General features: G+C 43.2%; 1 protein-coding gene across 5 annotated transcripts in view; it reads left to right on the top strand.

Moving 5' to 3' along the window:
- Positions 1 to 14,750, top strand: part of VEGFC (vascular endothelial growth factor C) — a 63,795-nt gene that overhangs the window by 19,286 nt on the left and 29,759 nt on the right. The window contains exon 1 of one of the 5 annotated variants that reach the window (XM_077302381.1): positions 1,620 to 1,787. The exons of the other annotated variants lie outside the window; for them this stretch is intronic. Coding sequence (XP_077158496.1) covers positions 1,635 to 1,787 — 153 coding nt within the window. The 5' untranslated portion in view covers positions 1,620 to 1,634. Of the gene's footprint in view, positions 1 to 1,619; positions 1,788 to 14,750 lie in introns of those variants that run through there. 5 annotated transcript variants of the gene reach the window in all.

Below are 14,750 nucleotides of genomic sequence, written 5' to 3' on the forward strand. Positions count from 1 at the left end.
CTCAGTTTCGAAGGGCTTGAAAGATGGAGTCTTCCACCAGGCATTTGGTTAGAGTCAGTGAATATCATGATGCCTGGAGATGAAACTCCAACGGGCTTCCTCTATATGGATATACCCCCCTGAAACGGAAAATTGAATGCAGTAATGCAGTGGTCCCCAACCTTTTTATCACTGGGGACCGGACAATGCTTCACAATTTTACTGGGGCCCAGGGGGGGTAGCCTTTTTCCGAGGGACATCACCACTGCCGCCTGAGCCCCTCCTCTGCTTGCTTTCCCGCCGGCACCCTTGACTTCCTGTCCCCCACTAGGGGGCGCTGCCAACAGCAGCTGCGCAGTGCCATGCTGAGAGGGAGCCCCAGCCATGGTGGCCGCTGGAGAGCACCAAAGGTTAGCCAGCAGCAGAATGGCAGGGCAGCCCCTGAGGCAGCAGTCAGGGAGGAGGATGAGGAGGAGCCACGGCCCGGTACCGACTGATCCATGGACCGGTACTGGTCCCCGGACTGTGGGTTGGGGAAAGCTGCAGTAATGTATGCAGGTGAGTCAGTTGGTATGATCAATTTTGAAGGTTTTAATGGTTTTAAGTTTTAATATCTTAATTTAATGTTAATTTAAAGATAAATTTTACTGCATAGCTATATATGTGATTTTAAAGTGCTGGAAGCTGCCCCAAGTCTGCCTGCTTGGTAGGACAGGGTACAAATCCAAATATAAATAAACTCAAGAATCTCAGCATATAGTGAAACAGGTTTGGCTTGTCTCTTGGGATATTTCGTTCTCCCCTCACAAGTCCCTAACCTACCATTTCCCTAAAACAGTAGTTCTCAACCTGGGAGTCGGGACCCCTTTGGGGATCAAACAACCCTTTCACAGGGTTCACAGCAGGGTAAGCAGCTTGGCTGGAGGGGGTACCAGCACTGTTGCCACTCCTCCTGAAGATACCCGCCAATTTATATACAATCTGTAACCACTCTGCGGTATTAATAAAGCCCTAAGGGCAAGTTGGGAGGAGAAAGGGGCGGGCGCCATCCGTGATAAAAAACTCAGAGGGGCGAATCAGGAGGCGCAAAGTGAGTGTCACTCACTCGGGGCCCAAGTAGCCAATTGGGAGGTGCGCTTCGTGCGCCTCCCCATTGCCTCCTTCCCCCGTCCTGGAATCTGAGCCTTGTTGCGGGACACAGTAGCCCTGCTTCTTCCCAGCCGCAGAGCCTCCCAACTTGCCCGGGGAGCGGGAAAGTATTCCCCCACCTCCCAGACTGCCTTTCCCCGACCATGCCCCTGACAGCCGCTGGCCCCGCAGCCCCAGGGAGGGCCACCTTGCGCCCCTCCACAGCTGCCCTCCACGACTAGCCCTCCCAGGTAGCCCAGCCCCCACGACCCCACAACAACCCACCCACCACCACCACCCCGCCACTCTTCCTATCCCACAGACCCCCCAAAATAAAATCTCCCTCTCCGCCACTCCTTCCCACCACCCGCCACCCCCAAACCCTGACCCAATGTCCCAGGTGACACCCCCTTCTCCCTGCCCACCCCCCCACAGATGCCACCGCGCTCAACCCACACACTCCCCACTGCTAACCTTTCCCTGGCCACCCCCCCCCCACGGCCCTACGGTCGCTGCAACAATGCCCAATGAAACCACGCATGTGCGACCTTCCGCGCATGCCTGGTTCCCATCCCCGTCCCCCCCTCAAAACAGCTCCCGCCGCCCCTAGTCCTACACATACCACTAGCCACCACGGGACCCCACGGACACCGCCTGCGACACTCCGCCCTCCGCTCCCGGTAAGCACCGCGCCTCCTGCGCACCCTGACCTTTTTTCGCCCATTTTAAAAAATAGGCTTTATTCCTAGTCATGAATAATGGATCTTCATGCGATTGGTCAGTTTTGGTTTAATTTCTGTGAAAAAAACACTTGCATAATTTTATGGTTGGGGATCATCACAACATGAGGAACTGTATTAAAGGGTCGCGGCATTCGGAAGGTTGAGAACCACTGCCCTAAGGTAATATGGAATACTTGCTCTATTCTTGCCTGTTTGTTGGCTCCTGTGTATTTCTCCTATATATGCCTGGATTTTTTCCTTTCACTAAGTAAAATTTAATTACCTAACATCTGGTGTTTTTTCCTTGTTTCTCTGTCTCTTCCCCAAGACAAACTTTCTCTCCAAATAACTCTTCTTCCCACCCACCACCTACACCAAAGTTCCACAGCCTTTCATTGGCTGATTTTGATTAGTATCTGTCTACCCCTCCCCCCCGTAGGCAGGGTTTTTCTGGAATGCCTGTAGGGTGGAACTAGAATAGAGGCCATCAGGAAGCACAGTACCTTCTGCTGTACTCCCTTCCCACAGTATTTGACTTGTGTTCTGAAATGAAAGTGTTATTTAATATACTGGAGGAAGCCCCAATAAGGTAGGAAATTAGCAAATGTAGATGTGCCACCATTAGGCCATGAACACTCTCAGTCTTTGAATGGTTAATTGCCTGCAAACTGTAGTATTTGGCGATTTGTTCATATATATGTTCATATATATGTTCTTGTTAGGGTTTGCATACATTCTAAATAATTCTTGAATAATAGTCTTATCTCCTGAATCTTGAAACCGTTGCCTTCTTAACCTTTTGCTTCTTAAGATTGTTTATAATGTACCTGAACAGTTTGTATCAAGGGTAAGTAGCAGCTGCTAGGGTAACCTTCAAAGCAAAATCTAGTATCCTGGATGTAAGCCATAAATTTCACTTAGCTACTGCACATGGTGTCATGGTATATGAACCAAGCCTTAAGGAATATACTCTAGATGCAGCCATAAAAGCTGCTGCTTTCATATTTCATAATTCTCTGCATTACACAATTTTATTTCACACTGCAGTCATCAGAAGGATTGTTCCCTTCTGAGCCCATTTATTTCAACAGATTAGAAGCTTGTAACTCTCTTTAGGACTCGCACTAAGAAAACATTTTGGTTTAGGACTACTTGGGAAACACTTTACAGTTCATCTTCAGCAATGCTATTATGCTCTAAAACGGGTCATCAACCCCTGGGTCATGGCCTGGTATCAGGCCGTGAAAGCCTCAGCACCGGGCGGCTGGCGGCCGCACCACCATCTCCCCCACCCCCGCCCCACAGCGAGAAGCTCGCCGGGCCTTGAGTGCATGCACAGTGCCTGGGCCACCGTCTCTTCCCCACCCCCACAGGCGGTCCCAAGCCTTAAAAATGTTGGGGGCCGCTGCTCTAAAATACTCATCTGGGTGCCTTCTACATGAGAATGGAATTTTGTAGTTTCCATGTTATTCATGCAGCTACAGATAAAGTGCAGTAACAACAGACTTCCACAAGGAAGATCTCCCTGTCCCAATCCCCCAGCAGTAGCCATTCTCGTCTCCTGGATCACCAAGGCTTTTGGATTTTTTAAAAATCACACTACGATATGTTTATTTCAATATGCCATTGTAGCTGTAGATGTAGCAACTTATCTAAATTCCCAGTTCTTGTTTTTCAAAAGGTAGAAGCTCTCAGGGGGGAAAGGCAGGAAAGCCGAAAACAGGGGTGTCCTGATCTCTGACCAGCTCCATGAATCAGACCAGCTCCATGAATCAGACTCAAGTCCTCAGAGCAAGATCCCAGGGAGCTAAGGCCACCAGTAGAACTAGGGAGAACCTAACAGATCAGCTGCTTGGCACACCCTTTAAATGTATTGCCTACTTTCTCAGGTGGCAGAGAGCGACTCTACTGCCTGAGAAGATGGGGGAGAAGAGAGGCGTGCAGAGAGGGGAAATGGACCACTTTGGACTTGTCTGAATCAATTTGTTTGAATCCAGATCAGTGAAGGGAGATTCAGGTAATTCAAATTTGACCTGAATTGATACAGGATGAATCTGAAACCATCTTATTTTTTCCTCCTAGTCATGACACCAGCCCCTGAACTAATCACCAGGCTTCTGCTGGGAAGGACATGGACACAGTCCACAGTCTATCAGATGGCAGTCTGCAGGAATGATGGCAGCAGAAGGCATGGAATGAGGGGGCTCAAAGGAAGCAAAGTGCTTAACTTCTGGCCCACAACTTTTTCCCAGGCAGTGAATATGATAATTTTTGCAGGATTCTGACCAAGGTGCAGTGCAGCAGCAGGTGATCAACACGGGCCCCCAGGGCAGTTAACTCTAATTGCTTTCAAGCCTAATTAGGCTGAGGCTTGAAGATACTGCCTTGCTACATCAATTGCTCAACTAGGCATAAACCTGTGACCCTGTTCCAGTGCCTTGCTATCTAGCTCCTGACTTTTCTGAAGCCTTGTTATCTAAGCTTGAAGGCACTGTTCCAGAGGGAACTTGCCTGGCCTGCCTACAGAGAGCAGAACAGAGGGGAAGATAAATGTAAATTACCTTTTCAGTTAAAAGGAAGAAAACTACTTCTGTAGATACTTAAATCTATGGATTGGGGCCATAAAGAGAAAACAGAAATATCTCTGCAATCTTGAAAGATCCACCAGGTTTGCAGAAAATTCTAAAAACTTAAAAGGGAGGACTTCCCTGGAACAAAGATATCTCTGCTTATGGTCCAGTGGCATCCACTCTCTTTGCCATGTGTAGGACATACTGGAGGAGGGGAAGTGACTGCTTGAGGCAGATAGGAAAAGGAAGACAGAGTCATTGGTGCTACCCTAATTCTGTTCCCTGCAGAGTGGAGGAGGTCAGAAAGGTGAGCAGAATGACAGAGGCAGGGGGGCAGGCTGAGCTGTAGGGAAGTGGATGAACTAGAGAAAGCAGCAAGCAGCCAGGTAGAGCAGCAGGTAGAAGGAAGACACAATGGGGAGGGAGGGAGATTCCTTTTCCCAAAGAGTTTGTCGGGGGAACTGATGGGAGTTCCCTTTAAATCTGACTACGATGAAGCTGCATCTTTGAAATGCAGAATATTGTCCTGAATATGAATAATATTCAGTTGTTTATAAGTATATGTATTTTATGTTTTTATGGTCCTTATGTTTTTATGGCACTTGAAAACATGTGCAGGGTTGACCTGCTATCTGAATTCAAATTATAAAATTATGCTGCAAGCGTGTGTTCTTTTTTAATATATATTTCAGTGTTGCATAGAATTATCCATTATCAACTTGGAATGCTGAACAGTCATGTTAAACCCAAAGGTCTCACTTTGCTTTACAAGTTATAATTTTCCATTATCCTGGAAAGATAATTTAATTATTTCAGTGTTTAAGAGAGAAATAAATGGATACCAAAATCTTATAGAGCAATTAGACTTTGACCATTTTTGTAAATATTTTCTGGTAAGCATGTTTCTACAAATACACAAACTTGGATTCAAGGAGACAGTATATAACAAGTGAAGAACAAATGGTTTTTGATACAGTTATTTGTATGAAGTTCATATTAAATAACTCACATTCTGATTTGGTATTTGAGATAAGTTGTGTTATAAACATTGGCCTTTCTCTTTACAAACTAAATACTGTGTAGTTAAATCAGATTAAAGCATATGCTTGCAGAAAAGCAGTGTTTCCACCTATTTCTCCCTAGTAAGGAGATTTGTGAAAGACAGACATTTGAAGTAAACACATACAGTATGATTAAATACACTGCCCCCCCACAAGCACACATTCACTCACAAATAGATGAGAAAGCTCTGATTTCACAATATTTAAATAACTTGCACAATCTTGTACTCTTGTTACTAATTTAACTGCTGGTAAGTTTATTATGTGCAGAAGTCAACAAAAAAGTATCAGCCCACAAAGCCTATAAACAGATATTAAAGTGTGTACATTACACCTTATATGAGTTGTATGAACAGAACTATGTGTATATTGGAGGGGGGTCAGGTTCTGCCAAACCTTTGGTTGAGGCCAGCATAATTACTAAGTGCATTGCACAATGTACACTTAATAGACCTCCCCCTTCACACTCCCCCACCTTCCATTACAACACTGGAAATTGCTCCATAAACCAACCGGGTGAATTTACATGGCCATTAGGAGTTAGATTTGGTTCTCCAGTCTTTTGATTTTGTATTTTAAGGTAATCCAGTGTTGTATTTTAATTATGTTATTAGCTGCTCCAAGCCATTGGTGAGGGGCGGGATACATATCCAAAAGTAGTAGTAGTAATGGTAAGAATAATTTTAAAAATGAAAGGGGAACAGACAGAGTATTATACATGTATACAAAGCATCAATACATTTATGTGGTTCCCACCACATATCATATAGCTAAAAATATTTATTTGAACTTTCTAAAGCAGGGGTCATCAGCCCCCGGTCTGCGGCCTGTTGCCAGGCCGCAAAGGCCACGGTACCGGGCTGCTGGCGGCCGCGCCTGCCTCCCCCCGCCCACAGCGAGAAGGAAGGGAAGAGGCAGGTGCAGCCGCCAGCATGCTGGTGGCGCAAACACGCATGCGCGCAGTTGCTGCGTATGCGCGTTAGCGCCCCTTGGTGGCAAAATGTGCACATGCAGTTGCTGCACATGCGCATTAGCGCCACCGGGTGGCAAAAACGTGCATGCGCAGCAACTGCGCATGCAAGTTTTTGCAGCACCCAGGCCATCGGCTCTCCCCTCACCCCGGAGGCAGTCCCTGACCTGAGAAAGGTTGAGGACGGGTATTCTAAAGAACGATGCCCTTTATGGTTAAGTACTATTAAGATGAGAATTTTTTGTCTACTCTGGTAAGCTCTCTAAATCTAGGTCACCTGTATGGTGGTATGCTCTTCTGATCAGGGACAAGGCTATATGTGAAAGAGAGTGTGGTGTTCAAAGTAATAAAATAAATAAAGTAATAAAAACGAATGAAATAAAATTAAGTAGCCTGTTCCCAGTTTGAACTAACCTTCTTAAAAGATACAGATTTAGAGCCTAATGCTGTATTTCTAAGAAAATTTTCCTTGAAAGCCCTGCTTAGACTTGCTTTCTTAGTACTGTCAATAAAGAGTCTAAGACTTGGTGTTGGGATAATTTATGTCTGGGGATAAGGGATGAATGCATACTACATATACCTAGAACTTTCAGAAATCTGTGGAAGAAACTTGAAAATCCAAACAAATTTTCAGACATAATTGAAAAAAAATTCCTTTATAAAAATAGTCAAATGTGACAATGTTAGTTATCAGTCACACACATAGAAATATAAAAGCAGGGGAACCACATGGACTTGCAAGGGGGGGGGGAGAAAGAATCTCATTTTCCTTCCCTGGAGATCTCTATAGCCTCTGTTGTAGTCCCTTAGCTACCCCACAATGGCTACTGAGGGTATCTGCTTCTTAAGCTATAAGGACTGCTGCTATTTTTTTTTGGGGGGGGGGTCCATCACCACTCCAAGTTGTTGTTGGTGTTTTTTTTTTAAGTTTTCATATTTTTCTACAAACCTGAGGCTTTTCTCAAGTTGGTAGACAAATCTGTCTTGTCTCTCCATGGCTACAGTTTTCGAATTTAATTATCCACAGATTTAGCCATGTTGAGAATTAGATTTATTGGTGGTGATTTAGAACAAGAAATGAAACGTGAAAATTAAATCAGCTCCTTGCTTTGTTTCCTGACTATGGCACAGCTTAAATAAGATCACTTAACATTTCTGTATTTTATCTTAAAGAGAAATTATGTCCCTTTAGGCTGCAGAAATTTCAAGCAAAGCCTTAAAATATGGACTACACTGCAGACTCAGGACCCTTTAAAGGAAGGTCTCTTGGAGAACCAAAAAATACACCAGATGATGATTTTTTGGAATAAAAAAATTGGAATAAAAAATTTGGAATAAACACCATTTATTGATTACAGTCCAAAGAGCATTGGAGAAGCATTTGGGTGAATCCCGGAACATCTAGCAACTTGCCTGCTGCTTGATGAACAGCCTACAGCCCGTCTGCTGGGGAAAACCCCTGAGGCCGATTCTGAATGGGCAGAAAAGGCTGGGAGAGTAGTCATATGGCAGCAGGGCTAATCCCTGCTTCCACATGATGCCACCACCGAAGCGGGCCTCTCCTAGACCTGGCACATGTTAGGCCCCGGGGGCCAATGGGGCCTATTGCTATGGAGGTCTACTCCTACGGAGGCCCAGGGCCTAGTCCTATTGAGGCCTGTAGGGGAAAGAAAATGCCCCCAACAGCTCTGTGGTGTTTCATCCTACTGCGGGGCCAAATGGGGCAGTTTTTTTCCAGGAAAGTAGGATTGCTTTCTCATCCAATTTCACCTTCCTCCCTCCCCACATGGTGGAATCATTGCACCCTGGCTGTGTCTGTCAGGATGCACAAAACCAGGGTGGATCAGGTCTGCCGCCAAAATGTGTCTCCTGTGGGGACATAGAAAGCAGTGGAGCATGCAGCTCTGCCACAACACACTGGCGGCAGCCCACAGTGGTGCCGCTGGTGCATAATCACCCCGATAGTGACAAATATGAGTGGTATCGCAAGGGCTGCTAGGATACCATTTTACACCTGGAGTGAGTCTGGCTACAGTTCCTGAGTGGAAAAACCCCTTGGTGGTTCAAACCACCCATACCCCTTAAGGGAGTCCCCAAAAGGGGGGGGGCTTTGGGCAAACAAGCCCATAGTATAAATATCCCTAGCTATCAAGGTTCCAAACACTGATTAGGTATTTAGTTCTATTTGGGAGGGGTGGATTCTGATATTATTTGGCTCCTTTATTCCTGTGGGAAATATTTCAAGAGGGCTGGAGGAGCCTTTCAGCAAATTCCACCAATTATGGAAGAGAGGCAGTATAAGCATCTAATCATCATCATCATTGTAAAATAATAATAAATTACATTGAAGCTACTGGTGCCTGTCCTTTAAATAACATCCAAATTTCAAGCAAATTGGACCAAGGCCTAATTCTGTGGGCCCATGAACAAGTTGCCTCTGACCATCCTCCATTGTTTAATGGGGGAGATTCTCAGGAGCAAAGAGTAGCCAAAGACACAAAAGCAAGCAAAACAGCCCCTGACCAAAAGCCTTGCAAAGCAGACAGAACCAACTAGTCTAAAGAACCAATGCAGAACCAGAGAGTTCTGGTAGCAGTGCAGGACAATGTGGCAAGCAGAGAATTATTCAAGCCAAACCAAATAGGAACACTGTTATAAACCCAGCAACTGTAAAATTGGAGAATCTGAATTAGTGTACAACCTAAGAATTAAAAGCAATACTTAACCTGAGAATCCACCACAAACACAGCCAAATAATACATTGTTGTAGGTCCAACAAAACCAATTAAAAATGACAGAATTAAAGTCAAACTAACATGAAGAGCTGATACCAAGCTCCAGGAAGACACAGGCACACAGGAAGAATTGCCCTGAGACCCTTAAAACACATATTCATGGTTACTTATGAATATTTCCAGGATTCTGGATGGCCCTTTTCCTGGTATCCTGGAAAATCCTGGATACCATCCAGACACCTGAATATATCTGTGAAATAGCCATAAGGTATTGTTTATATATTTTGATCAGATATGTCCAAATGCACATTTCTAATGGAAATATTAACTGAAGAAACTGGAAAGAAAACTAGGCTCTTCAAAGACAGTGACTTGATACTGATAGCTCACTTACAAGGGATTATCTCCTAAACAGATTGTATCCCATGGACTTATTTTCATTTAGGTCTGTCTACCAACATAGGTAAGAGCCTCTTGTGGCACAGAGTGGTAAGGCAGCAGACATGCAGTCTGAAAGCTCTGCCCATGAGGTTGGGAGTTCAATCCCAGCAGCCAGCTCAAGGTTGACTCAACCTTCCATTTTTTCGAGGTCAGTAAAATGAGTACCCAGCTTGCTGGGGGGTAAACGGTAATGACTGAGGAAGGCACTGGCAAACCACCCCGTATTGAGTCTGCCATGAAAACGCTGGAGGGCGTCACCCCAAGGGTCAGACATGACCCGGTGCTTGCACAGAGGATACCTTTACCTTTACCAAAATAGGTATGTCTATGGTAATAAACACTAATATCATAAACACTCTGCCAAGCTGCAACCTGTTGATATTGAAACAGGATCAATCTGCTTCTCCGCTACCATCAAATTGCAGCTGACTTAAAACAACCCCATATAGTTTTCAAAGCAAGAGACATTCAGAGGTGGAGACAAAATGAGGTAAACCTCATAGGTATTCAATAGATAAGAATCTAAGTTGCCGTGGCTTTTGACCAAAAGTTGTTTTATCATATTCTATAGGGCAGAGGTAGTCAACCTGTAGTCCTCCAGATGTTCATGGACTACAATTCCCATCAGTAGAAGTTAATACCCTGTATGTTTATTGCATCAAGAATACCCTATTCCTGTGAGTGGAACATTGGACGATGTTAATATCCTTCTTTCAAGAGCTATTATGGGCATTATTTCCCTGTCCTAATTAGCTGACCAGGTAGTATTAGCACTACCTGCTTTATACACTGTCAGCTCTTTCTTCGCTCCGCAAGTAGTTGATCATCTTGGGTTGATAGTCATTTTAATTTTTTTTCCTGAAATGTATGGTATTGTGAATAGTTTACTTTTGAACTCCCTGAACTAAGGGAGGCAGGTGCCTCCTAGCGGTTTCCTGTCCCTTATATACCTCTCATATATATCCCATATACCTCCCAATGCTAGATTTTTAACTTCAGGTTGTTTCTCCTATTTTAATTATTTTGTATTTTAAATTGTTTTAACTAAATTTTGAATTTTAGGTGTAATAGTGTGCTATGTTGTACATCAGCCAGAGCCAGGTTACTGGGATGAGCAGTATAAAAATTGGATGGCTGGATAGATATATAGAACACTCATGGTACGGCTAGTGCACAATTCTGGATGCTCGGGTATTAAAATTTACTGTAAAATGTAATCCAAATAAAACATATTATTGCCTTTTTGTTCATGATAGCTGTATCATCATTTTACTTTATATTTCTATTTATTATTTGTTTAATTGGACACTGGATAATTTGGAAGAATGTGAATAAATGTTTAGCCTTGACCAAATCCTCTTTGTTTGAATGGACCTATTTATTTGTTAATTCTTAAGAGCCATCTTGGTATATGCAGCCAGCTGTGTGACCTTGAGCTAGTCATAGTTCTCTCAGCCCCACCTACTTCACAGAGTGTCTGTTCTACGGAGTGTCTGGGAAGAAGGGTAGGCAATTGTAAGACAGATTGAGACTCTTTTGAGCAGTGAAAAGTGTTTTTATTCATAGTCTAATACTAATATGTTTAAAATTGAATTATTGTTAGAATAGACAACATAACAAGGTAGGTGGTCTTCTAACTAATATTACTGTTGAATGTCTGTAAACTGTACCATCATTGTTTAACAGTTCTGAATTCATGCTTTGACTTTAGGCCATTAGTTTTGGCAATAAAATTTAGCATTTGTATGCATCACTAGTGCATGTTGTTTCATGTATAGTAGGAGTATTACTTATTCTCAAAATTTGTTCTTTATATATGACTAGATCACATAGTTTCCTTCATTAAATATTTAGATAGTATTTTACTTTTGTTTACTCAGAGTTCAAGCTAATAATGTGTAAACATTTGTAAGATGAGGAATGTTGCTTATTAATCGGGAACATATTATAAACAGAGGTAAGTAGTGAGATCAGTTTACTCAATTGCTTCTATAATTTAAAAATGCTCGGGATGTCAAAGCCCAGTGACAATGGAGAGATACTCAGAGTGGCATGATTATAATCAACTAGTATCAAAGCCCATTTTCAAAATGGGCTTTGAAAGGGACAGCAGGCAGGAGGGCTGCAACCCCCCACCACCACCGGGCTCCTTCCCAGCAGGTGCGTACCTGCAGGCCACAAAGCCCTGTTGCTGCCTCTCTCCTCGTGGGCAACAATGGAGGCTGCAGCCACAAGGCTTTTAGCAGGCAAGGAGGGAGGGTGGGAGCTGGAGGGGGAGGGGGAGGGCCAATCAGGATGGACCTGGATGGACAGGACCCTGGACAGTCTCCTCCCAGGAGGCTGTTTCACAAATATATAAGGGAGTGAAATAGTGTTAAGGACAGGATTCTTGTTTGCAATTTCAAATTTTAAATTAACAAAATTTAACTATAACATATTATATATGTGTACAAGGAATAAAGCTGTTGTCATCATTAAAATAAAATATTAGTATTGTGAGCCTCTTATAGGGCAGGGTGGTAAGGTAGCTGACGTGCTGTCTGAAGATCTGACCATGAGGCTGGGAGTTCGATCCCAGCAGCCAGCTCAAGGTTGACTCAGCCTTCCATCCTTCCAAGGTCGGTAAAATGAGTTCCCAGCTTGCTGGGGGGGGGGGGGGGTAAAACGGTAATGACTGGGGAAAGGAATGGCAAACCACCCCGTATTGAGTCTGCTAAGAAAATGCTAGGGGTTGTCACCCCAAGGGTCAGACATGACTCGGTGCTTGCACAGGGGATACCTTTACCTTTATTAGTATTGTGCTCAATATTTGAATTGGCCAAAAATAGGCAGCCCTTTTTCATTTCCCCAAGCCACTGGTTGAAAAGTTCAAGCTATATATGAATACCATTTTCCATCAAGCAGGTATATTTTAGTCCATCAAGTAATTTTGTGCAATTTGGCCAATATGTAAGGAGGCCACCTTGTGTGCAATTTGTGACTAAAATGTGACTGAGTTTGAGACATCAATCTCATTGTCTGAATAATCCATCTCATTAACTAAACCAAATAGATTTTTTTACTGACAGCTCAGACTGTAACACATTTTTACCTGAGTATCTCTGCAGACTGAGGGATACTCAGAAGTGATCCAGTATCTGTAGAAAATATTTGTGAGTGACTGAAAAGAATGCTCATCTCTGGAGGAGGAAGCCATCTCTATATATTCAATAGCTATCAGGAGAAAAATGTTGAAGGCTGTCTGCATTATGTATCAGTTATATAAAAAAATAATAATCCAAGAGCGAGAAGATAAACATCAACTAAAGTGAGACCAATAGCACCAATAGACCAGGACTAAAATCAGGACAGATAAGATGGAGAGAAGTTGCTGATACTCTGTGTCCCTAATCTTTCTATTACTCTTTCTCTCTTGAGGGGAGGAAGGTACTCTGATATGCTTGGGTTCCACTTCTCACTGTCCCTGGAGGCAGGAAACTGCACATTTCATTTCCATCTACATCATGATGTTCTGGCAACTTTTTAAGTGGTTCAATCAAGTTGCTACGAATGTCTACAATAGCAAGGCAGTGGAACAATATATGCTCTCTTGTATCATTTTCACCACTCCCACAAAAACATTGTCTCAGTATAAGGGGAATGTTCTTATAGTGACCCTCTACAAGAGCTGAAGGCAAGAAGGAGTATCTTGTGGCAGGGGCCAGAACATATCTTGTTTTAACTGGGGCCAAAAAAGTTGGAGCTTTACTCATGTCCAGTTGTCGTTGATTGTCCCATATCCACTGCTTAACTAATGATGCAGCATGATCATGAGCTAATTTGGATAAGTGTATGGAGAAGCCCAGACTTTGGATTCCTCTGTGAACAGCCTTAGTCCAAGATGACTGTAAGTTGTCATTCAGGTTTAAAGAAACTATACCCTGTGGGATATGTATTAATTTCAGCCACATTCCTATTGCTGACAGGCAGATTTTGTCTTGGACCATTAACATTCCTGTTTCCAGGCGCACCATGGAGTTAGTTACACTGCATGGAATTTGGAGGAGTGCCCAAAGGAATTTAGACTGGACCCTTTCAAACTTGATAGTATCTGATATTGGAGCACCCAAAAATGCACCATAAGTGAGTTAGGCTAGAGATTTGAGTATAGTTTCAGGGCTGCTGGTATAAAGAATCTGCCCTTTGTTCGATAAAATTTCAATATGTTACTTGGTGATCTTTGCCCTAGTTCTGATGTATATGAATAATGGATGCTCTTTGCTCCAGAGGCTTGAATATATACACCTATAATATTTAAATTTGGTTACTTGTTCAATTTTGTGCCCATTTAGCATCCATGTTCTAGATTTTGGACGTTTGCGAAATGCCATGGCCTTGGTCTTCTGTAGTTTCAAGATGTTCTTTTTCGCAATGTAGAGCAAGTTTTTTAAGCACTTGCCTAATCCCTATGGGGGTTCTTGAAAGAAGAACTACATCATTGGCATAAAGCAGTATAGGGATTGGGCAACCAGCTAATATTGGGAGATGCAAGTCTGAATCTTGAAACACTTGAATCAAATCATTTATATAGAAGTTAAAAAGTGCAGGGGCTAAGACACAGCCTTGCTTGACCCCTTTGAAAGTATTAACTGGGTCAGTTAAATGTCCTTGTTTGCTACATCTTACTCTAAGAGCTGTTTTCTGATATAAAGATCTAATAAGAATGAGAAGCCTTCGATCAATTGGGCTCTAGCTTTTCCCAGAGATGAGTTCTGGAAACAGAGTCAAGTGCTGCCTTAAAGTCTACAAAGACAGCATATAGAGAGGCGGAACTAGTAGAAATATATTTCTCTGTTAGATGCTGGATAGTTAAACAATAATGCCCAGATGCCCAGATGTTTCAGATGCCCCTTCCCTAAATCCAGCTTGCTCCCTCCCAATAAGCTTTTCCTGATCTAGCCAGATGGATAGTTTGTCTAAAAGGTGTTTAGCATAGATTTCACTAGGAACACTAATTGGTCGATAATTTGTTGGGTCCTTCCGATTTCCTTTTTTATAGAAGGGTACTATAATTGCTGTTTCCCAACTCTTGGGGATCCATCCTGTTGTGTTGATATAGGAAAACAAGGCTGCCAAAAGTGGAGCCCACCAATCTTCATTGTTTT

This window comes from Paroedura picta, chromosome 10 (genome assembly GCF_049243985.1).
Source record: "Paroedura picta isolate Pp20150507F chromosome 10, Ppicta_v3.0, whole genome shotgun sequence".
NCBI classification, from domain to species: domain Eukaryota; kingdom Metazoa; phylum Chordata; class Lepidosauria; order Squamata; family Gekkonidae; genus Paroedura; species Paroedura picta.